Raw genomic sequence first — 15,288 nt, 5'->3', positions numbered from 1 at the left:
CGAGCACTTGCATTAGGCTCCAGACAAGGATAACCGAAACCGTTATAGATTTGCACGCGCAGGAAAACGCTGCGAGGAGCTTCATAGGGTTACTCATCCAAGATGGCGTTGAAGAGGGCAGTTCACGACAGTAAGAAATATGATAATGTCTATATATCGTGGCAGTTCAGTTAATCAAATGTGAAACTGTATATTCAGATTTCCCCATTACTACATTGTACAAAGCATCTTTGAAAATCCGTGTTTACAGTCTCAGACTAAAATATTTTTGATCTGATTTGCTGTCACTGTGGATCATAAATATGCAGTACATTAACATATTGACACTGTATTTGACATTGGTCGAAAGAACTCCATTCGTAGAACAGATTGAGTAAATGAATATACGTTTTTAACAATATGTCGAATAAATCACTGCCTGTCATACAAATTAGATGATCCATTGGAAATAATTCGACCACTTCTGGTTACTGATTTTTTGACAGAAAATTAACATGCGATCGTATGATTTCTAGGTCATAAGGAAAACAAGGATATGGCATCGTGATGTGTTTGTTGGTTAGGCCAAAGACGTATATACAATCTATCTATATGCGTCTTTGTTTAGGCGATCAGGAATTGCGTTGTACATTTAAGAAAGATGAACGCTTCATCATGTTCATGAAACAGGTTTATACAATTTTTTGTGCCACAACAAATCCCTAATAATGAACAGTGGTATGGATTGATAGAGTATTATGGCATTGATGTAATATTGCATTATTGATGTTGTCAATAAATAATCCCAATCAGCATGATCTGTGTAATGCCTTTTGCATAAATAAAATATATGTTATCAGCGGTAGAAACAGTTTTAGCCCACTAGTCCATATAATCAGCGGGGCAGTCAGGTAGTTTAGTGGTTATAGCGCCATGCCGAAGACCTGGGTTTGATTCCCAACATGGGTACAATGTGTGAAGCCCATTTCTTGTGTCCCGCTGTGATATTGCTGGAATATTGCTAAAAGTGGCGTAAAACCATGCTAACTCACTCACCCTTATAATCAGCTGATAATGATAACATATAGCAAAACCATTGAAAAAGACAAATTTCTACTAGCCCTAAGGATACCTTAACTATTGGGTAGATTGGCAAGGACTATTGGACAAGTGACAATTTCTAATGCTGCTCATTATCATGCAAAGTATTTGCAGGTAAACATAATAAAGATTGATATGATCAGGGATGATGATAATGACATGAGAATGTTTAATAGGCGCTTTATTGCCCATAAACAGGTCTGGACGCAAAACTGCACTCAAATTACTGGGCGGTTATCATATTGACCACTACCCTCTTGTATCATTTCGATAGGCTTGGAACACAATCATCACATACTACCTTGTATATCTAAAAAATACCCCAAAGTTTTGTTTTCAGGACATTCAGTTTACAAATCATCGCGATATGATATCTGAGAATCCAGATAAACCAATGAAATCATTACCTCACTAAAGCATCAGGCCACCAGATGCTGTATTCAAACTTCGATGTACAATCCATTTTTGAAATGGGAGAAGTTTTAACGCAGGAAATAACATTAGGGATGAATGTAATACACTTTGCAACTTTGCACTTTTGAAGTTTTTTGCTCTTAAAAGAGAAAATGTGTCTGAAAGTTTTCTGGCGCTCGTAATAGTGTCGCCACTTTGAAAAAACACCATGGGTTACTTGCCTTGTGATTACAAGGTGTACAGTGATTTGAGTATGATATCAGTGGTAGAAACATTTTTGGTCCACTAGTCCTTATAATGATAACATAAAGAAAAACCCTTAAAAATGGCAAATATCTCCTAGTCCTTATACATTAACTATTGGGCAGATTGGCAAGGACTACAGGACTAGTGCCAATTTCTAACCCTGGATATTAACTTACCTTGTAATTTGAAGGCATCACTGAAAACTCAAGGCAATGGTGCGAATAAAGACTTACACCCCTTTAAGGAGAGTTACCGTTCTTTTCGCACTTGTCAAATAAACCTCTAAACACCAGCATGACCAGGTAATCTGAGTGCAGCATTGATTGAACATGTTGAAATCTGGCATTGCGTCCGGACCTGGTAAGAGACTTGATGAATTATTTTTTGTGTTCATTTACATGTCTGCAATGAACCTTGGAAATAGCTGAATATATTTAGTTTAATTACTCAAAATCCTGATACAGAAAAGTACATATTGCTTATACTATGAACCCTTAGTGTGTCTTGTCCAGAATAGTTAATGGCGACCATGATATATTGATGACAGCCTCTGTGGTTTAGTACATAGAGTGTCTGCCTGGAGAGCGAAAAGTTGGTGGTTTGATCCCTGGCGGTGTCAGATGAAAAGACATGAAAATAAGGTACTTCTTGTTACCCAGCCTGGCTCTCGTGATTCAGGGTATAAATCAAGAACTGATCAACTCAGAGTCAGGATACTGTGTCTGAGTGGGATATTCATGTTTAACTACGGCATGCTGTCTCAGCTCATTGGGCTAGCACTATAAAAGCATATTAGTCCGGACTAGATCAAGCAGATACACACGCATGTTGCTATAGACAATGATAGAAGTTCAAATATTTTGAACGTGAGGTCACACCCTATTCCACCTCACCTGTTATAATAGTTACTGCAATGTAATACCTAATAACACTGAATAATTCATTGTTTGCATTTTACCATAACAGCCACTGACACACAAGTTGATATATCAAGGCTATTGGTTTATTGGTCGTGTATCTCCAAAATGCTAATGAACCTTGAATTAAAGTGATGTCATGTATCCATGGTAACTCTCTTTTCTGCTCCATTTTCAGAGATACTCAATGATGTGATCCTGTCTGTGAAGAAGACAGGATCGGACTGGAAGGTGCTGGTTGTGGACCAGCTGAGTATGCGCATGATCTCAGCATGTCTCAACATGACCGAGATCATGTCCAGTGGCATAACATGTATGTGGAAATTTGCGATGCAAATTGGTTAAATTGAGTTTTGACCTTTTATACCAGATATGTATGTTTGATGACCAGATATATATATTTGATGGCCAGATATATATGTTTGATGAGCAGATATGCATGTTTGATGAGCAGATATGCATGTTTGATGAGCAGATATATATGTTTGATGTGCAGATAGGCATGTTTGATGAGCAGATATGCATGTTTGATGAGCAGATATGCATGTTTGATGAGCAGATTATGCATGTTTGATGAGCAGATATGTTTGTTTGATGAGCAGTTTGTTTGATCAACACCTAAAGTTTTATATTAATTATTAACATGAATAATTCTGTCACACATACTGTTTTAGGTATTTTTGTTTTATTGTCTTTACATACTTCTGCCTAAAAAATAGGAGAGCATGAAAATATGCTGGTCAATGATTAACATTGCCTGTTGCGGGAGAGCAGGAATTTCAAACTCTGGCCTAGACCTACATCAGATTCACTTAGCACAAGTTGATAAATTACTTTTTGTTGTTAAACGCCACACTCAGCAATTTTCCAGCTATATGACAGCGCTCTGTAAATAATCAAGTCTGGACCAAACAATCCAGTGACTGACAGCATGAGCATCGATCTATGCAATTGGGATATGATGACATGCATCAACCAAGTCAGCGAATCTGACCACCCGATCCCGTTGGTCGTCTCTTACAACAGGCATAGTTGCCTTTTACAGCAAACCTGGGTTGCTGAAGACCAATTCTTCTAGGGTCAATACAATTACTGAATGACACATGCTATTTGATGTGGATTTGTTCTATGGTATATTTATAGTAGTATCATGGTAATACAATGTCTATATAGAATATATTCAATGACAGTCTGTAGCTATCTGGTAGTGGTTTAACAATACATCGATACAGTATTGTATCCCGATATGTGATACACGATACAATGCATTGATTTAGACAAAAAATGCTTACATAACACAAAAAGACTTCTGAAATAAAAGTACTGTAACGGGATACGAATCATATCGCAGCCATAGTATCAGGTTACGTATCGTATCATGACGCCACCATGTCGTTACACCTCCACTGTCTGGAAATATGATGTAATTGTTTCTGGTTCTCCTTTACAGTGGTTGAAGATATCAACAAACGACGAGAACCATTGCCGAATTTGGAGGCTATATACCTTATAACCCCAACAGAAAAGGTTAGTTTGGGTGTATTTTGAATCAGCTTGTAATTAATTTTCCCATACACAACTAACACAGTTAATACCTGCAGAATTTTGAAATGTAGACTTTGAAGATGTTTCCGAATATTTGTGAAATATTAATATCCCTGCGTATTTGTGATTTGTAAGTGTTTCATGCAGAACTGGTCAAGTTGATTTGAAATGAAACTGTTGTTGCAGAATTGTAGCATCTTTTTCTCTCTAAAAAACCCCAATTACATGAGACTTTGTATTTTAATCCTCAGTCGGTGAAGGGTCTGATACAAGACTTCCAGAATGTCCACTCGACACAGTACGCTCTTGCGCATGTTTTCTTCACGGAAGGTAAGTTACCATGGTTACACAAGAGCAAGTATGATGCTCATAATGTGCCCCGAACAAAACATATTTAGTAAATTAATTAAATCACGTAAATTAACCTTGTTAACAGAGCATCAGAAAGTGGTAATTTACAATTGATTTTTAACTCACTGTGACATTGAATTTAGTTGACTTTTTCGTGACCTGTCATTGTCATGGCCAATAGAAACCAAAAAGATGTGTTAAATATTAAGACGTGTGTATTACCGTACTTGAGAAAGCTTTCGCACTAAGAAACTCAAAATTATGTTTTGACTTGTGAGTGAGTGGAGGCTGCAGTTAAACAGTCTGGTTTGTTGAAGTTTACCAGCACCATTCATTAACACGCTGGAGGCCTTGTGCTTTGTATGAAATACAGTTTCTGAAGTCCACTCACTATATTCAATGCTTTTGCCAGGTGGCAATCTTACATTGGTTTCCTTTATGTACATGGGCATGAATGGCCCATTCGTGGAAGTCGCTGCATTTACATGTGCAGCGTTGCGTCCAATGGACATGCCAGAAACCTGTGATTGTGGGTTTGAATTCCCCTTCACCCCTGTTATGTATCTAGGTTTATTACTTGCCCGTGAAGAGATCACCCGTTTAATAAACATATAGCTTTATTACACATTGTGTAATACCAAAACGCGTGGGTTTGAATTCCCCTTCACCCCTGTTATGTATCTAGGTTTATTACTTGCCCGTGAAAAGATCACCCGTTTAATAAACATACAGCTTTATTACACATTGTGTAATACCAAAACGCGTGGGTTTGAATTCCCCTTCACCCCTGTTATGTATCTAGGTTAATTACTTGCCCGTGAAGAGATCACCCGTTTAATAAACATATAGCTTTATTACACATTGTGTAATACCAAAACGCGTGGGTTTGAATTCCCCTTCACCCCTGTTATGTATCTAGGTTTATTACTTGCCCGTGAAGAGATCACCCGTTTAATAAACATATAGCTTTATTACACATTGTGTAATACCAAAACGCGTGGGTTTGAATTCCCCTTCACCCCTGTTATGTATCTAGGTTTAATACTTGCCCGTGAAGAGATCACCCGTTTAATAAACATATAGCTGTATTACACATTGTGTAATACCAAAACGCGTGGGTTTGAATTCCCCTTCACCCCTGTTATGTATCTAGGTTTATTACTTGCCCGTGAAGAGATCACCCGTTTAATAAACATATAGCTGTATTACACATTGTGTAATACCAAAACGCGTGGGTTTGAATTCCCCTTCACCCCTGTTATGTATCTAGGTTTATTACTTGCCCGTGAAGAGATCACCCGTTTAATAAACATATAGCTTTATTACACATTGTGTTATACCAAAACGCGTGGGTTTGAATTCCCCTTCACCCCTGTAATGTATCTAGGTTTATTACTTGCCCGTGAAGAGATCACCTGTTTAATAAACATATAGCTTTATTACACATTGTGTAATACCAAAACGCGTGGGTTTGAATTCCCCTTCACCCCTGTTATGTATCTAGGTTAATTACTTGCCCGTGAAGAGATCACCTGTTTAATAAACATATAGCTTTATTACACATTGTGTAATACCAAAACGCGTGGGTTTGAATTCCCCTTCACCCCTGTTATGTATCTAGGTTTATTACTTGCCCGTGAAGAGATCACCCGTTTAATAAACATATAGCTTTATTACACATTGTGTAATACCAAAACGCGTGGGTTTGAATTCCCCTTCACCCCTGTTATGTATCTAGGTTTATTACTTGCCCGTGAAGAGATCACCCGTTTAATAAACATATAGCTTTATTACACATTGTGTAATACCAAAACGCGTGGGTTTGAATTCCCCTTCACCCCTGTTATGTATCTAGGTTTATTACTTGCCCGTGAAGAGATCACCCGTTTAATAAACATATAGCTTTATTACACATTGTGTAATACCAAAACGCGTGGGTTTGAATTCCCCTTCACCCCTGTTATGTATCTAGGTTAATTACTTGCCCGTGAAGAGATCACCTGTTTAATAAACATATAGCTTTATTACACATTGTGTAATACCAAAACGCGTGGGTTTGAATTCCCCTTCACCCCTGTTATGTATCTAGGTTTATTACTTGCCCGTGAAGAGATCACCCGTTTAATAAACATATAGCTTTATTACACATTGTGTAATACCAAAACGCGTGGGTTTGAATTCCCCTTCACCCCTGTTATGTATCTAGGTTTATTACTTGCCCATGAAGAGATCACCCGTTTAATAAACATATAGCTTTATTACACATTGTGTAATACCAAAACGCGTGGGTTTGAATTCCCCTTCACCCCTGTTATGTATCTAGGTTTAATACTTGCCCGTGAAGAGATCACCCGTTTAATAAACATATAGCTGTATTACACATTGTGTAATACCAAAACGTGTGGGTTTGAATTCCCCTTCACCCCTGTTATGTATCTAGGTTTATTACTTGCCCGTGAAGAGATCACCCGTTTAATAAACATATAGCTGTATTACACATTGTGTAATACCAAAACGCGTGGGTTTGAATTCCCCTTCACCCCTGTTATGTATCTAGGTTTATTACTTGCCTGTGAAGAGATCACCCGTTTAATAAACATATAGCTTTATTACACATTGTGTTATACCAAAACGCGTGGGTTTGAATTCCCCTTCACCCCTGTTATGTATCTAGGTTTATTACTTGCCCGTGAAGAGATCACCCGTTTAATAAACATACAGCTTTATTACACATTGTGTTATACCAAAACGCGTGGGTTTGAATTCCCCTTCACCCCTGTTATGTATCTAGGTTTATTACTTGCCCGTGAAGAGATCACCCGTTTAATAAACATACAGCTTTATTACACATTGTGTAATACCAAAACGCGTGGGTTTGAATTCCCCTTCACCCCTGTTATGTATCTAGGTTTATTACTTGCCCGTGAAGAGATCACCCGTTTAATAAACATATAGCTTTATTACACATTGTGTAATACCAAAACGCGTGGGTTTGAATTCCCCTTCACCCCTGTTATGTATCTAGGTTTATTACTTGCCCGTGAAGAGATCACCCGTTTAATAAACATATAGCTTTATTACACATTGTGTAATACCAAAACGCGTGGGTTTGAATTCCCCTTCACCCCTGTTATGTATCTAGGTTTATTACTTGCCTGTGAAGAGATCACCCGTTTAATAAACATACAGCTTTATTACACATTGTGTAATACCAAAACGCATGGGTTTGAATTCCCCTTCACCCCTGTTATGTATCTAGGTTTATTACTTGCCCGTGAAGAGATCACCCGTTTAATAAACATATAGCTTTATTACACATTGTGTAATACCAAAACGCGTGGGTTTGAATTCCCCTTCACCCCTGTTATGTATCTAGGTTTATTACTTGCCCGTGAAGAGATCACCCGTTTAATAAACATATAGCTTTATTACACATTGTGTAATACCAAAACGCGTGGGTTTGAATTCCCCTTCACCCCTGTAATGTATCTAGGTTTATTACTTGCCCGTGAAGAGATCACCTGTTTAATAAACATATAGCTTTATTACACATTGTGTAATACCAAAACGCGTGGGTTTGAATTCCCCTTCACCCCTGTTATGTATCTAGGTTAATTACTTGCCCGTGAAGAGATCACCTGTTTAATAAACATATAGCTTTATTACACATTGTGTAATACCAAAACGCGTGGGTTTGAATTCCCCTTCACCCCTGTTATGTATCTAGGTTTATTACTTGCCCGTGAAGAGATCACCCGTTTAATAAACATATAGCTTTATTACACATTGTGTAATACCAAAACGCGTGGGTTTGAATTCCCCTTCACCCCTGTTATGTATCTAGGTTTATTACTTGCCCGTGAAGAGATCACCCGTTTAATAAACATATAGCTTTATTACACATTGTGTAATACCAAAACGCGTGGGTTTGAATTCCCCTTCACCCCTGTTATGTATCTAGGTTTATTACTTGCCCGTGAAGAGATCACCCGTTTAATAAACATATAGCTTTATTACACATTGTGTAATACCAAAACGCGTGGGTTTGAATTCCCCTTCACCCCTGTTATGTATCTAGGTTTAATACTTGCCCGTGAAGAGATCACCCGTTTAATAAACATATAGCTGTATTACACATTGTGTAATACCAAAACGCGTGGGTTTGAATTCCCCTTCACCCCTGTTATGTATCTAGGTTTATTACTTGCCCGTGAAGAGATCACCCGTTTAATAAACATATAGCTGTATTACACATTGTGTAATACCAAAACGCGTGGGTTTGAATTCCCCTTCACCCCTGTTATGTATCTAGGTTTATTACTTGCCCGTGAAGAGATCACCCGTTTAATAAACATATAGCTTTATTACACATTGTGTTATACCAAAACGCGTGGGTTTGAATTCCCCTTCACCCCTGTAATGTATCTAGGTTTATTACTTGCCCGTGAAGAGATCACCTGTTTAATAAACATATAGCTTTATTACACATTGTGTAATACCAAAACGCGTGGGTTTGAATTCCCCTTCACCCCTGTTATGTATCTAGGTTAATTACTTGCCCGTGAAGAGATCACCTGTTTAATAAACATATAGCTTTATTACACATTGTGTAATACCAAAACGCGTGGGTTTGAATTCCCCTTCACCCCTGTTATGTATCTAGGTTTATTACTTGCCCGTGAAGAGATCACCTGTTTAATAAACATATAGCTTTATTACACATTGTGTAATACCAAAACGCGTGGGTTTGAATTCCCCTTCACCCCTGTTATGTATCTAGGTTTATTACTTGCCCGTGAAGAGATCACCCGTTTAATAAACATATAGCTTTATTACACATTGTGTAATACCAAAACGCGTGGGTTTGAATTCCCCTTCACCCCTGTTATGTATCTAGGTTTATTACTTGCCCGTGAAGAGATCACCCGTTTAATAAACATATAGCTTTATTACACATTGTGTAATACCAAAACGCGTGGGTTTGAATTCCCCTTCACCCCTGTTATGTATCTAGGTTAATTACTTGCCCGTGAAGAGATCACCTGTTTAATAAACATATAGCTTTATTACACATTGTGTAATACCAAAACGCGTGGGTTTGAATTCCCCTTCACCCCTGTTATGTATCTAGGTTTATTACTTGCCCGTGAAGAGATCACCCGTTTAATAAACATATAGCTTTATTACACATTGTGTAATACCAAAACGCGTGGGTTTGAATTCCCCTTCACCCCTGTTATGTATCTAGGTTTATTACTTGCCCATGAAGAGATCACCCGTTTAATAAACATATAGCTTTATTACACATTGTGTAATACCAAAACGCGTGGGTTTGAATTCCCCTTCACCCCTGTTATGTATCTAGGTTTAATACTTGCCCGTGAAGAGATCACCCGTTTAATAAACATATAGCTGTATTACACATTGTGTAATACCAAAACGTGTGGGTTTGAATTCCCCTTCACCCCTGTTATGTATCTAGGTTTATTACTTGCCCGTGAAGAGATCACCCGTTTAATAAACATATAGCTGTATTACACATTGTGTAATACCAAAACGCGTGGGTTTGAATTCCCCTTCACCCCTGTTATGTATCTAGGTTTATTACTTGCCTGTGAAGAGATCACCCGTTTAATAAACATATAGCTTTATTACACATTGTGTTATACCAAAACGCGTGGGTTTGAATTCCCCTTCACCCCTGTTATGTATCTAGGTTTATTACTTGCCCGTGAAGAGATCACCCGTTTAATAAACATACAGCTTTATTACACATTGTGTTATACCAAAACGCGTGGGTTTGAATTCCCCTTCACCCCTGTTATGTATCTAGGTTTATTACTTGCCCGTGAAGAGATCACCCGTTTAATAAACATACAGCTTTATTACACATTGTGTAATACCAAAACGCGTGGGTTTGAATTCCCCTTCACCCCTGTTATGTATCTAGGTTTATTACTTGCCCGTGAAGAGATCACCCGTTTAATAAACATATAGCTTTATTACACATTGTGTAATACCAAAACGCGTGGGTTTGAATTCCCCTTCACCCCTGTTATGTATCTAGGTTTATTACTTGCCCGTGAAGAGATCACCCGTTTAATAAACATATAGCTTTATTACACATTGTGTAATACCAAAACGCGTGGGTTTGAATTCCCCTTCACCCCTGTTATGTATCTAGGTTTATTACTTGCCTGTGAAGAGATCACCCGTTTAATAAACATACAGCTTTATTACACATTGTGTAATACCAAAACGCATGGGTTTGAATTCCCCTTCACCCCTGTTATGTATCTAGGTTTATTACTTGCCCGTGAAGAGATCACCCGTTTAATAAACATATAGCTTTATTACACATTGTGTAATACCAAAACGCGTGGGTTTGAATTCCCCTTCACCCCTGTTATGTATCTAGGTTTATTACTTGCCCGTGAAGAGATCACCCGTTTAATAAACATATAGCTTTATTACACATTGTGTAATACCAAAACGCGTGGGTTTGAATTCCCCTTCACCCCTGTAATGTATCTAGGTTTATTACTTGCCCGTGAAGAGATCACCTGTTTAATAAACATATAGCTTTATTACACATTGTGTAATACCAAAACGCGTGGGTTTGAATTCCCCTTCACCCCTGTTATGTATCTAGGTTAATTACTTGCCCGTGAAGAGATCACCTGTTTAATAAACATATAGCTTTATTACACATTGTGTAATACCAAAACGCGTGGGTTTGAATTCCCCTTCACCCCTGTTATGTATCTAGGTTTATTACTTGCCCGTGAAGAGATCACCCGTTTAATAAACATATAGCTTTATTACACATTGTGTAATACCAAAACGCGTGGGTTTGAATTCCCCTTCACCCCTGTTATGTATCTAGGTTTATTACTTGCCCGTGAAGAGATCACCCGTTTAATAAACATATAGCTTTATTACACATTGTGTAATACCAAAACGCGTGGGTTTGAATTCCCCTTCACCCCTGTTATGTATCTAGGTTTATTACTTGCCCGTGAAGAGATCACCCGTTTAATAAACATATAGCTTTATTACACATTGTGTAATACCAAAACGCGTGGGTTTGAATTCCCCTTCACCCCTGTTATGTATCTAGGTTTAATACTTGCCCGTGAAGAGATCACCCGTTTAATAAACATATAGCTGTATTACACATTGTGTAATACCAAAACGCGTGGGTTTGAATTCCCCTTCACCCCTGTTATGTATCTAGGTTTATTACTTGCCCGTGAAGAGATCACCCGTTTAATAAACATATAGCTGTATTACACATTGTGTAATACCAAAACGCGTGGGTTTGAATTCCCCTTCACCCCTGTTATGTATCTAGGTTTATTACTTGCCCGTGAAGAGATCACCCGTTTAATAAACATATAGCTTTATTACACATTGTGTTATACCAAAACGCGTGGGTTTGAATTCCCCTTCACCCCTGTAATGTATCTAGGTTTATTACTTGCCCGTGAAGAGATCACCCGTTTAATAAACATATAGCTTTATTACACATTGTGTTATACCAAAACGCGTGGGTTTGAATTCCCCTTCACCCCTGTTATGTATCTAGGTTTATTACTTGCCCGTGAAGAGATCACCCGTTTAATAAACATACAGCTTTATTACACATTGTGTTATACCAAAACGCGTGGGTTTGAATTCCCCTTCACCCCTGTTATGTATCTAGGTTTATTACTTGCCCGTGAAGAGATCACCCGTTTAATAAACATACAGCTTTATTACACATTGTGTAATACCAAAACGCGTGGGTTTGAATTCCCCTTCACCCCTGTTATGTATCTAGGTTTATTACTTGCCCGTGAAGAGATCACCCGTTTAATAAACATATAGCTTTATTACACATTGTGTAATACCAAAACGCGTGGGTTTGAATTCCCCTTCACCCCTGTTATGTATCTAGGTTTATTACTTGCCCGTGAAGAGATCACCCGTTTAATAAACATATAGCTTTATTACACATTGTGTAATACCAAAACGCGTGGGTTTGAATTCCCCTTCACCCCTGTTATGTATCTAGGTTTATTACTTGCCTGTGAAGAGATCACCCGTTTAATAAACATACAGCTTTATTACACATTGTGTAATACCAAAACGCATGGGTTTGAATTCCCCTTCACCCCTGTTATGTATCTAGGTTTATTACTTGCCCGTGAAGAGATCACCCGTTTAATAAACATATAGCTTTATTACACATTGTGTAATACCAAAACGCGTGGGTTTGAATTCCCCTTCACCCCTGTTATGTATCTAGGTTTATTACTTGCCCGTGAAGAGATCACCCGTTTAATAAACATATAGCTTTATTACACATTGTGTAATTCCAAAACGCGTGGGTTTGAATTCCCCTTCACCCCTGTAATGTATCTAGGTTTATTACTTGCCCGTGAAGAGATCACCTGTTTAATAAACATATAGCTTTATTACACATTGTGTAATACCAAAACGCGTGGGTTTGAATTCCCCTTCACCCCTGTTATGTATCTAGGTTAATTACTTGCCCGTGAAGAGATCACCTGTTTAATAAACATATAGCTTTATTACACATTGTGTAATACCAAAACGCGTGGGTTTGAATTCCCCTTCACCCCTGTTATGTATCTAGGTTTATTACTTGCCCGTGAAGAGATCACCCGTTTAATAAACATATAGCTTTATTACACATTGTGTAATACCAAAACGCGTGGGTTTGAATTCCCCTTCACCCCTGTTATGTATCTAGGTTTATTACTTGCCCGTGAAGAGATCACCCGTTTAATAAACATATAGCTTTATTACACATTGTGTAATACCAAAACGCGTGGGTTTGAATTCCCCTTCACCCCTGTTATGTATCTAGGTTTATTACTTGCCCGTGAAGAGATCACCCGTTTAATAAACATATAGCTTTATTACACATTGTGTAATACCAAAACGCGTGGGTTTGAATTCCCCTTCACCCCTGTTATGTATCTAGGTTAATTACTTGCCCGTGAAGAGATCACCTGTTTAATAAACATATAGCTTTATTACACATTGTGTAATACCAAAACGCGTGGGTTTGAATTCCCCTTCACCCCTGTTATGTATCTAGGTTTATTACTTGCCCGTGAAGAGATCACCCGTTTAATAAACATATAGCTTTATTACACATTGTGTAATACCAAAACGCGTGGGTTTGAATTCCCCTTCACCCCTGTTATGTATCTAGGTTTATTACTTGCCCGTGAAGAGATCACCCGTTTAATAAACATATAGCTTTATTACACATTGTGTAATACCAAAACGCGTGGGTTTGAATTCCCCTTCACCCCTGTTATGTATCTAGGTTTATTACTTGCCCGTGAAGAGATCACCCGTTTAATAAACATATAGCTGTATTACACATTGTGTAATACCAAAACGCGTGGGTTTGAATTCCCCTTCACCCCTGTTATGTATCTAGGTTTATTACTTGCCCGTGAAGAGATCGCCCGTTTAATAAACATATAGCTTTATTACACATTGTGTAATACCAAAACGCGTGGGTTTGAATTCCCCTTCACCCCTGTTATGTATCTAGGTTTATTACTTGCCCGTGAAGAGATCACCTGTTTAATAAACATATAGCTTTATTACACATTGTGTAATACCAAAACGCGTGGGTTTGAATTCCCCTTCACCCCTGTTATGTATCTAGGTTTATTACTTGCCCGTGAAGAGATCACCCGTTTAATAAACATATAGCTTTATTACACATTGTGTAATACCAAAACGCGTGGGTTTGAATTCCCCTTCACCCCTGTTATGTATCTAGGTTTATTACTTGCCCGTGAAGAGATCACCCGTTTAATAAACATATAGCTGTATTACACATTGTGTAATACCAAAACGCGTGGGTTTGAATTCCCCTTCACCCCTGTTATGTATCTAGGTTTATTACTTGCCCGTGAAGAGATCGCCCGTTTAATAAACATATAGCTTTATTACACATTGTGTAATACCAAAACGCGTGGGTTTGAATTCCCCTTCACCCCTGTTATGTATCTAGGTTTATTACTTGCCCGTGAAGAGATCACCTGTTTAATAAACATACAGCTTTATTACACATTGTGTAATACCAAAACGCGTGGGTTTGAATTCCCCTTCACCCCTGTTATGTATCTAGGTTTATTACTTGCCCGTGAAAAGATCACCCATTTAATAAACATATAGCTTTATTACACATTGTGTAATACCAAAACGCGTGCTTATGTACTCTCGGAACACGTTTCACGAACAAATATTGAAAGCTCTCAACATCCCTTGGCTTATTCAACGACATTGCGTGTGGAGATGATAGATCACTGAGAGGAGCTTATGCACACTGGATGACCCCAGCAACCTTGTTGCTAGGTTGACGTCACATGGCATTGTTTCGCCGAAGGATCTTGCAACAAAATTCCACAAATTACGTCATCGGGTATTGGCGATCGTACTGTAGCGCAACGACAGTCGTTGGTCTAAGTTAAAGTATGTGAGTTGCGATAACCTTAACGCTACGATAATTTTGTGGAACGGACGCCTGAATTCTAAAGGTGGACCCTTGGATGGTATTAAATTCATACGTTTCAACTTTTGACGTATTTGAAGTATTACTGTGTTAAACTCAGTTTGATTATGCCGTGGATCGTGTAGGTGTCAGCCTATTCACACTCAACAGTATAATTCTAAAAACGTTATAAATGGCCAGTAATAAATA

General features: G+C 38.2%; 1 protein-coding gene across 6 annotated transcripts in view; it reads left to right on the top strand.

Annotated features, from left to right (window-relative positions):
• The window catches only part of LOC124124684 (syntaxin-binding protein 1-like), a 54,634-nt gene continuing 39,346 nt past the window's right edge, over nucleotides 1-15,288 (top strand). For all 6 annotated transcript variants that reach the window (XM_048389923.1, XM_046487906.2, XM_046487905.2 and 3 more), the window contains exons 1-4: nucleotides 1-130; nucleotides 2,836-2,970; nucleotides 4,108-4,184; nucleotides 4,454-4,532. In XM_048389923.1, the coding sequence (XP_048245880.1) occupies nucleotides 103-130; nucleotides 2,836-2,970; nucleotides 4,108-4,184; nucleotides 4,454-4,532 (319 nt within the window). In that variant the 5' untranslated portion in view covers nucleotides 1-102. The remainder of the gene's footprint in view (nucleotides 131-2,835; nucleotides 2,971-4,107; nucleotides 4,185-4,453; nucleotides 4,533-15,288) is intronic.

This window comes from Haliotis rufescens, unplaced genomic scaffold, assembly GCF_023055435.1.
Source record: "Haliotis rufescens isolate VD_foot unplaced genomic scaffold, xgHalRufe1.0.p SCAF_8, whole genome shotgun sequence".
NCBI classification, from domain to species: domain Eukaryota; kingdom Metazoa; phylum Mollusca; class Gastropoda; order Lepetellida; family Haliotidae; genus Haliotis; species Haliotis rufescens.
The sequence above is the reverse complement of the archived record's forward strand: the minus strand, read 5'-3'. Positions and strand labels throughout refer to the sequence as shown.